At 38.4% G+C, this 9,688-nt stretch overlaps 2 protein-coding genes across 6 annotated transcripts; both read right to left on the reverse strand.

Annotated features, from left to right (window-relative positions):
- Positions 1-2,247: 2,247 nt before the first annotated feature.
- Positions 2,248-6,327, reverse strand: LOC106165030 (methyltransferase-like protein 27). Of its 5 annotated transcripts, none has more exons than XM_087006716.1 (2): positions 6,073-6,327; positions 2,248-3,214 (listed from the first exon to the last, which is right to left on the reverse strand). In XM_087006716.1, the coding sequence occupies exon 2, from the start codon at positions 3,203-3,205 to the stop codon at positions 2,546-2,548; it is 660 nt and encodes a 219-aa protein (XP_086862842.1). In that variant the 5' UTR covers positions 3,206-3,214; positions 6,073-6,327; the 3' UTR covers positions 2,248-2,545. The 5 variants fall into 5 exon arrangements, with proteins under 5 accessions (XP_086862842.1, XP_086862843.1, XP_086862841.1 ...); XM_087006717.1 differs by lacking the exon at positions 6,073-6,327 and adding an exon at positions 3,584-4,094; XM_087006715.1 differs by lacking the exon at positions 6,073-6,327 and adding an exon at positions 3,487-4,094 and having other exon boundaries at positions 2,248-3,257.
- Positions 6,328-7,015: 688 nt separating this feature from the next.
- LOC147763361 (methyltransferase-like protein 27) lies at positions 7,016-9,290 on the reverse strand. The gene is made up of 2 exons (XM_087006900.1): positions 8,845-9,290; positions 7,016-8,216 (listed from the first exon to the last, which is right to left on the reverse strand). Exon 2 carries the CDS (start codon positions 8,210-8,212, stop codon positions 7,544-7,546), a length of 669 nt encoding a protein of 222 aa, XP_086863026.1. The 5' UTR covers positions 8,213-8,216; positions 8,845-9,290; the 3' UTR covers positions 7,016-7,543.
- Between the last annotated feature and the right edge of the window lie 398 nt (positions 9,291-9,688).

Below are 9,688 nucleotides of genomic sequence, written 5' to 3' on the forward strand. Positions count from 1 at the left end.
TTTTGAACGTAGTAGAGGTTCGGAAAACGGAAAAGAAATAGAAGGTGAACGACACACGCGTAACAAAACACGTAACGCGATAGCACTCCGAGATTTTTAAATCAGATTGTTAAAACAGCAAATAATGTGTTCAAAATCCAGATACTCTGGTGTACGTACTTCCTTATTGCACCGACCAGACGCGAAGAAACCCTAACGCTGCTGCGAGAAACGTATTTGTTATCCTAACAGGCGCTCAGAAAATGCAGGCTTCCTTTTACTAACCAGCCGGTTAGATATCATGAATATAGACAAACATTAGATCAGCGTCTTAGTTTACCTGACACATCGGCATGTTACTTCATTTAGCGTTGTTAATGTGGACAGTAAATAAATAAACATGCACTGGAGACGGCTACGTGATACTGACAAGGGATCACACCATTCTTGGAATGTTGCTCCCACAAATTACCTTCACGTTAAAAAATGCTCTCATCTCATTTCCTCTATATTCATATTGCCACTTTTATTCTCATCTATATCTACATCTGTACTGAAACAAATGATTAATGCTACTCTAGATGTCAACCATGAAGCAATTCTCATATGCTTTACGAAAAAATCACCAATATCACTCTTCTCTTACTTAACAAGTATCGTTGGTGAAACAGCTAAACCTGCTATGTTTTCGTGTTGTCAAACCGAAGAACCAATTATCCAAAAGATCTTTTGTTTTAAAAACAAGGTAAACGAACCTAATTTTCCATTAATCGTGTCTCTGTTACCATGACATCCAGGTCTGTATCCCAACCCTATGAATTTATATTACCATCACCAGAGACAAACATTGTAGCTGCAGGCCTGTGTGTGTAGAAGAGTACAATAAAACAGCTCCAGGGCTGTCACACAATGCCACTCAGTTGTTTGCTAACATTCACGCACATGTCATGACCGGTGTGTGTGTGTGTGCACCAGGGATTCTAGGGAACGTCACTCAAGGGTTCCTCAGTAACTAAACCAAGAGATAAGACGAAAGAGTAGTCATACTTGCTAAAAAGCCGTGCACCGTGTAACCCCGGTGAATAGACTTGAACATTAATATTGGGGTTTTTCTTTAGATTTCTAAGCAAAAAGATGTGCAAGGGTGAATCAGTTATATAATGCGTTAGATGCGTTTCAATCGTGTATGGATGTGTTTATGGTAGATTCAAGACATTTTATATTAGCAGCACAAAAAATTTACACATTCTATGGCCGTTAAATAGAGATTCTCTTTTCCTTTCAAACCAAGCCAAAGGGTTCCTGAAACGGACAAAATAGCACAGGGCGTATAATGCAACTGTGGATGTACACAAAACAGTATCCTTAGCGGATGGACATAGAAATTTAAAGCAATTTGTTTGAAAACTTATTGACAATGTTTTTATAAACTACCAGACGATTGGTTCAATACATACGTCCGGTCGTCATATGACTTTTGTTTATTTACAAATATTGCGACCTCCCTATAGCGAAAATAACTTAATGGAGATTCGAAGGGTTGTGTTTTAAATAACATCTTAAGTTCACAGAAATCGCTTAAACCCATTTGAACGAACCTACTACATTGAGGATAGAATGTTCTGCCTAAAGTACACACACGCACACAAAATGTGCACTGAGATATATGTTTAGCTTTCAATAAGAAAAGATGTCTCTGAAGACCTAAACTAAATACGTTTTAGGTTTGTTTCATGCAAAATGGAGAAATATATAACTCGGAAATGTACGCGCTAGTACATTTTACTTAAATATATTGGATCCTATTAATCTCGTGCCATGGTATTGATGCTAGTAAGGATTATTGTGTTTGTTGGTGATTGCGGTAGCGGTGACGACTGGAAAGTACCACATATCCAGACACAAAGCACAACAGCTGCCTAACCTGCTGCAATCTGATATCACGGAGGCTAGACAAGACGTAACACGTTTCTTTATATTGTTTCTCCCTAGGTAAAGGCGGGGCTATAATTTTGCCATAGCAATGATTGCATTAGTCGAATATCTTAACTTTCACTCTCTGAAATAGCTTGTAGCAGTTGTATGTATATAGATATAAAGAAATACCATCCGGCGCGTGTAAGTGTAACAGAGTAATAAAATACATGAATATTTGTGATATTTTTGAAAGCAAAATTTTGCCGTATATATCCATTTACTTATGCAGGGAGGATAAAAACACTACCGAACTTTCTGTATATTGTTACTTTTCATGAAGTACACACATAATGATCAATAGGCAGATTCGTTTAATACAACTACAACTGTACATGTTTTTTTTTCCGTAGCAATTCTGACTCAACAGAATTTGTGACATAACATCCCTGTAACACTCAATGCAAAACAGTTATGTAGTCTCTCTCGTCGGCACTTTTACGTCCGGAAGTTTCTCCTTATTGCAGCGTGGTGGTTTAGGAAGGAAAATATTCCACCTTGTGTAGCATGGTTGGGTCTTGGTCAAGACTGAGTAAAAGAAGTCAACACATATTCATAGGGATCCAAGTTGTGGTTCGTCCATTTGGGTATGTTATTCAGTTCCTTTCAGTACTCTGTAAGTATACATAAAGCAATCGGTAAGATCACGATAAGCAGTGCGAGGTTTGGCAAGAAGTATCACTTTGTGTTCGGATTCTATCTTTGGCAGTGTCTGTTTGAAATCAACTTCATCTGGATCTTCTGCGATGTCGACGCGCAGGGTGAAGACGATAATACCATTGTGTTTGGTGATCCTGATCAGCTCATCTAACACAAGGGGACCGAGGTGCTCAATAACTCCAACACATACCACTGCATCATACTGGTTGGACGGCAGTTGGATTGGGTTAGGACCACCAAGAATATCGACATACATATTCCTGTATACACCTTTTTTCTCGGCAATTTCAAGCATCTCAGGACAGATATCAAGTGCATCCAGGTTGTTATATCCTAGTTGTTGGAGACATTCTCCAACCAACCCCGTCCCTGCACCTGCATCTAGTATTCGGGCATCTTTGACTTTCACCCATTTTGTCAGTGTCTCAGCTGCTATCTTGGGTGCCACGTATCCCATGTTATCTGTAAGTTCCTTGTCGTAGCGAGTAGCCCACTTCGAGTAATGATTACGTGTTTTTTCGTGAGGACTGCAAGGACTTAATCCAGCTGACTCCCAGTCCCTTTCCCAGTCGGTCTTCGACTTTTGTGCCATTTTTTTGTTCTGAAAAAGAGGTACGGTGAGGTTGTAGTTGTGTTTAAGGTATCTGAAATAAGTGATCATCGTAAAATGCATTCAGCGAGAGTTCCTGTAGAGTTGGATTGCTTTACATGGACCGATAGATTCAATGAGAATGAGCATTAGAGTCCCAGGTAAGCAATACTCATTAACTCATAGTACTATCATAATTGCGTTAACATACGATACCAAATTATTCTTGCAGTCTGCAACGTTAACATTGAAACCTGGAATAAGATGTTTTAACATTTGCTCACTGTTTCTGCTTATGGCCAGAAGGCGCTGGTGACTGAAATGCCCAGTAGGCTAAAAACTTTTGGCACAGGCTGCTGCAGATGATAAAGTTTGCATAACCTGTTTGAATATCTGTCTCTGCAGCAGACCCAAGGCATTGGTATGGATTTAGGTCAATGAATAAGCAGGTAAAAATACCTTATCTGTACTGTATTCCGGTCACGAGTCAGAACAGACACATTTAACAACCGCCGTCTCACCTACTGCAATTTGATGTTTTAAACCTCTAAAAAAAGTTCTCAGAAAAGACTAAGATCTTTTTTCTTTGTAAGTAAATCTTAATCCTGGACAGAAAATAGAAAGCAACCTTATTCTCCCCCCATATATGCATAAACTTTTAAAAATGATTGGTTGCTAAAACAGAATTAAGTTTCCGATTGAAAGAAAATTCGGACGAAGGAAAAGACGGACGAGGCCCAACATTATATGACCCGTTATCACGGGTGAATAAAACCTTCAGTAGGAAAGAACATTTTATCCGTTTTCCAGCATGTTACAATATATGTGTTTAAAGTAGATATAAAGACATGGATACCTAAAAAAGAGGTAAATTCACGGTATTTGACAAATTTTTGCAAAACTGTAATTGTAGGTTATTTTAGAAACTTGTATTTGCAAAAGCTGCTTTTTAAAATTATTTATTTATTTATTTTTCGTGACAATAAATGCCAGAGTTGCTTCATATAAGCAAGGGATACAAAGGCATTGGGCGAGGAGGACATATATATTGTCCGAGTAGGATGCCATCAGTGGAGGTATCATTAAGGTTCTTTCAGTACTCTGTAAGAATACATAAAGCAGTCAGTTAGGTCATGATAAGCAGTGCGGGGTTTGGATAGAAGCGTCACTTCGTTTTCAGATTCTATTATTGGCAGTTTCTGTTTGAAATCGACTTCATCTGGATCTTCAGCGATGTCGACGCGCAGGGTGAAGACGATAATACCATTGTGTTTGGTGATCCTGATCAGCTCATCTAACGCAGCGGGACCGGGTTGCTCAATAACTCCAACACATACCACTGCATCATACTGGTTGGACGGCAGTTGGATTGGGTTAGGACCACCAAGAATATCGACATACATATTCTTGTATACACCTTTTCTCTCAGCAATTTCAATCATCTCTGGACAGATATCAAGTGCATCCAGGTTGTTATATCCTAGTTGTTGGAGGCATTTTCCAACCAATCCCGTCCCTGCGCCTGCATCTAGTATTCGGGCATCCTTGTCTTTAATCCATGTTGCCAGTGTCTCAGCCGCTTTGCGAGGTGCCACGTAACCTATTTCATCTGAAACCTCTTTGTCATATTGAGCAGATCTCTTGGCGTAATGATTACGAATGTCTGTTGGAGAACTCCTCCATTTCAATCCGAATGCTGCCGATTTGTGAGCCATTTTACTGGAAAAGCAGTGCAATAACTAAGTATATGGTAATTAATTTAGACTAAAAGGTATCAGAATATTATGTATAAAAATATTAAAGATGATATCTGCATAACATGAAATACTGCATTGTCGCCACTCACGGCACATGTATTTAATAAATATAAGAATATGGGGTCAAACTCGTCAAACTCTTAGTACCTGTCAGGAAAAAAATAGATACATAAAAATAAAATAAATAAAAAAATATATAAGCAGCTTCCTTTTTAGTGGGGTCGGCCATATTTAGTCGGCGGATCAATTAGTCCGCGGGTCATATGTTTAGAATTCACTCTAATACTCTGAATTAAAGTAAATACTGTTTATGTGAAGAGATATTTCGGTTGGGTATGGTACGTAGTCAAAGTATTGAGCTTACTTGTTGCCGCATTGTTGTTGGTTCACATGAGAAGTTTTGTTCATTTGAAGGCTCTCGTTTGACAGAAAGGCCGCATTCACAACAGCGGACTAACTAGTCTGCGGATCAAATATGAAGGACCCACTTGAATTCTTGTTACGTAATCCCCGCTGGGAATCTTTTCACTATTGATGACAGCGCGTATAGAATGGCGTTTGTATTAGCCCGCTCAGCACCTGATGCTAATGTAGTAACAAGTAACGTGTACGGATACAATTATTTAAATCTGTGTGTAGAGATGGACTGGGTGAAAAGGAATGAATAAAGGGGGGGGGGGGCGCTTGCACGACAGCGTTTCCATAACTATGAAATTTATATTCTATTACACGATACAAACAGTTCATGTTCATCTGAAGAGACGCATCAGAACATGTAATGCTCACATCTAAATACTCTCTGATTCAGAATCCCTGCCTTGTAACATAACGTTAATATAAGATGTGCAAACTTCTTAGAAACATTCACCTCTGTGTATAGATTGACATATTTTCAATTTCTTTTTTACTGGGGAAAGAGTAGTTACGCTTTTCAAATTCATTATAAAAAAAGCATGACAAAAACAAAATATAAATCCATCACCGTCTAGGTTACTTATTACAGACCGAGTCGTCCACTGTGTGTGATATATAAGAGTGTAACAATCGAGGCGTTGCCGAATTATGCAAGTATACAGTACCAGATCAATACATAAATGATGAAATTATGCTTACCGTGTCTGGTGTATGTTAATGGTGAATTTAACGTCCTCACAGCTGATCTAAAGACGTGAATAAACAGTCCAAATGAAGGTCATGGGTTAGATCAAAATGCCCCTGACCTGTTGTACTAACTGCTTGTTGTATTTGGTTGACCTGTCACACGGAGAGCGATCACAGTAAGTGACACTGTGGGTGACCTTGATTTCATTATTTGTGACAGTCGTACGAAAACGCAAAACCCATTAATCTTGAGGCCAGTCTACAAAGTGCTAAGAAGGAAAGTTAAATGCGTTTATATCTTAGGGATCATTTCCAGTGAAACTTTTGTTCTACGTAGCTCGATCCAACTCCGCAGTGACTCTCGCTGAATGTAATCAGATTTGTATATTAGTACGGCTCATCTTGTTTCCAACATACGCGTATAATCACCAGCTTTTCTGTAGTTTACTCATTGATCAACTCCAAGCGGAGGGAAAAAGAAAGAAAGAAAGAAAGGAAGTCCGGACCTTATACATGTATAGCCTGCGACATGCTGTCTTGGCCCTGGTTTGCAAAAATATAGAAGATAAAAGATTTTAAGGTAAATGTAATGCCTATGTGAGATTTCCAGAAGTCATAAAAATAAAATTTCTTTTATTGGTGATCGGCATCTCTACAGTTTTAGGAGGATTATAGTCTAATAAGTAAAATAAAAAAGATGTACAGTTTTCGATGTAGTAGGCTACCCTAGTATTTAAATAACGTATTGAAAATTTGCTGATTTAGACAGTCTTTAACATGGAATGATACGAATTCAGGCCCGTAGCCAGCCATGTCAAAGGGAAAGGGGTCTGTTGGGTCCTTTATTGAAAAAGTGGCCCTTTTACCATTTGTGATCCTAGAAGATAAGGCGCCCAGAGCGCCCCCCCCCCCCCCCCCCCCGGTTACCAGCTTGTGAATTAAATAAAACAATGCATTATTTGAATATAGTGATCCGACTTTATTATTTATACAAATGTAATGATGTGTTGACATGATAGTTATATTTCCCAACTAGTAGCTAATAACGTCTATAAAGTGCTAGTTACTAAAAAAATTACCTGTTTCTAATATCTAGCACAAAGGCCCCCTTACTAAAATATTTTTTTTCTGTTCCACTGCCATAGTCCAGTCAAGGACGCATTCACATACAAGATATTGAGAACTCGGGTTGTTTACTTATTATAATACAAATATTTAAAACCACGTTGAACGTTTGTCTCTGTGTTAAAACAAACCTTCTCAAATGGGTTCACACAAAATTCTAAGCGGATATATATACTGCAAAGCCATTTTTCTTTTTAATAGAATTTCTGAAATTAAACTGCAATGTCAAATTCCTAAGTCATTATTAACAAGATATCAATCAAGTTGCGGTGACATGTTGCATGTTAAAGTTAACATGCCAAAACGTGAAAGTTTCAATTCTAATATCCCCCTTGAAGTAACATAACACAAAAAGGCACTAATCATTATCCTTCAGCACCCGGTAGGAATACATAAAACAGTCGTAGGGTATACGATAAGCAGTACGAGGGTTTGCTAAAAGCTCCACTTTTTTCTCACTTTCTAACTGTGGCAGTTTCTGTTTGAAATCATATTCGTTATCAGGATCTTCGGCGACGTCGACGCGCAGTGTGAAGATGATAACTCCATTGTGCCTGGTGATCCTGATCAGCTCATCTAACGCAGCGGCTCGTGTATGGGTAATGGCGCCAATGATTAACACTGCATCGTACTGGTTGGAAGGCAGTTGAATTGGAGTCGGTCCTCCGAGAGTATCCACGTACATATTTTTATAAATGCCTTTCTTCTCAGCAATCTCAAGCATCTCTGGAGAGATATCAAGTGCATCCAAGTTGTTATATCCAAGTTGTTGGAGACATTCTCCAACCAACCCGGTACCTGCGCCTGCGTCTAATATGCGTGCATCTTTATTTTTAACCCATTTTGCAAGTGTTTCGGCCGCTATCTTGTGTCCCGCATACCCAAGGTTATCTAATAGTTCTCTGTCATACTCATTAGCCCAGTCTGCATAGAACTCACGGATTTCTTGGTGAGAACTTCTTGAACCAAGTCCAGATGAATCCCAGGAATGGTCCCATTTAGATTTTTGCGACTGATTTTGCGACATTTTCCTGAAAGAAAACAAACAGTTTCACTTAAGTACATGTTTACAACAGTTACAATAATGCGAGTCGAAAATTCTGAAAATCACGAATTGACAGCTATAATTATTTGGTTTCAAATGGAGCAAAGAATAAAAGCTTCATTCACGAGTCATGGGATTGGTGTGTTTAACAGATCACACTAAATAACATTAATGTTCTATGCATCTAGGGAAAAAAGTGGTTTTCACGGATATACCCAGTGGGGCCCACATTAAACGAGCTGTGAAAAATGCTTGGAGGCAGCTGTTGAACTATCGGCAATCCTCGGCTGACTCCGCTACGCTCCACACAAGTCAAATGCACAAGACATAGGAGTAGTTCCGAGTTTCTGTTGAATGCCTACATTATTAGGCACGTACATGCAAGCAGGTTATTTGTAATGCCTGTGGTGCTAATCTCGACGCTGACTGTCCAGGAAAAGAATGACATTTCTGATGTACTTAGAGAAAAGGAGAAGGGAAAAAGCTAACACATTACAAAGACTCTAAATAAAGTTTTTCGACATTACTTGAAAATACAAGAATGAACCATCCATCCGACTGAGTTTAATAAACCTAATAAACCCTTATTCTCAACTCTAACCGTGTACATGTACCTTTCCAGAATCCTCCAAATATGTGCGTTTTTTTCTCTTTCCGTTATATCACTTAACTCACCAGGCAAATGGTAAAATTATTACTTTGTACTTTGTACGGTATTTAATTTGTACTTTCGTATATTTTCCAAATGATCAAAATCATTTATCCACTCAATCTCAAAGTTCATTGACGGTAATCCACTTTGCCTATCCCCTTGGGTCATTAAAAAAAGAAAGACGCTCGTTTAAATTACTTCTGTCTGAGCAAACCTGTTATGACGTACAAAACGTATTATGACTTGTTATGACAACAGTATAAGTTCGTCGTAGATTTTGGGTGACCAATAAACTCATTCATTCCCATTGTTGTTGCCCAGTGTTGTGGACGTGCAGAAATAATTTTTTCTCCCTCATGGGTAAAGTTATTTCAGACTACTAAAGTCTGCACCCGCAAGATACACAATTACCTATTGTTGGGTTTCTATTTTGACCGTGAGTAGGCCAGGGCGATCTTACACGATAAATTGTTGTGCATGCCACATCCACCACAGCCAATTCTGATGCAGGCCCGTAGCGAGCAATTTCAAAGGGGGTTAGGGGGAGGGGTTCATTTTCTGAAAAAGTGGAAAAATAAAGAAAAACGAAGGTGATGTTAATTATATTAACATTTAATTTGCTGAAAAGTTTAAATACAATCTTTCATTAGTAGTTAATATATTAAGTGGAAAAAAATATTCTAACCATTGTTGTTATAATAATAGTAATAATAATAATAATAATAAGTAGAATATAAAAAATTCAAAATATCCTTCAATTTGACAGCACATGGTAAATTATATCAAATATCACAGACCGAATATAC

Source organism: Lingula anatina, chromosome 2 (genome assembly GCF_051362555.1).
Source record: "Lingula anatina isolate TDL-2025a chromosome 2, LinAna3.0, whole genome shotgun sequence".
Classification (NCBI taxonomy): domain Eukaryota; kingdom Metazoa; phylum Brachiopoda; class Lingulata; order Lingulida; family Lingulidae; genus Lingula; species Lingula anatina.

What these genes read in the sequence shown, in the direction of transcription:
- LOC106165030 (XM_087006716.1), bottom strand. Translation starts at nt 3,205, where the DNA reads ATGGCACAAAAGTCGAAGACCGACTGGGAAAGGGACTGGGAGTCAGCT.
- LOC147763361 (XM_087006900.1), bottom strand. Translation starts at nt 8,212, where the DNA reads ATGTCGCAAAATCAGTCGCAAAAATCTAAATGGGACCATTCCTGGGAT.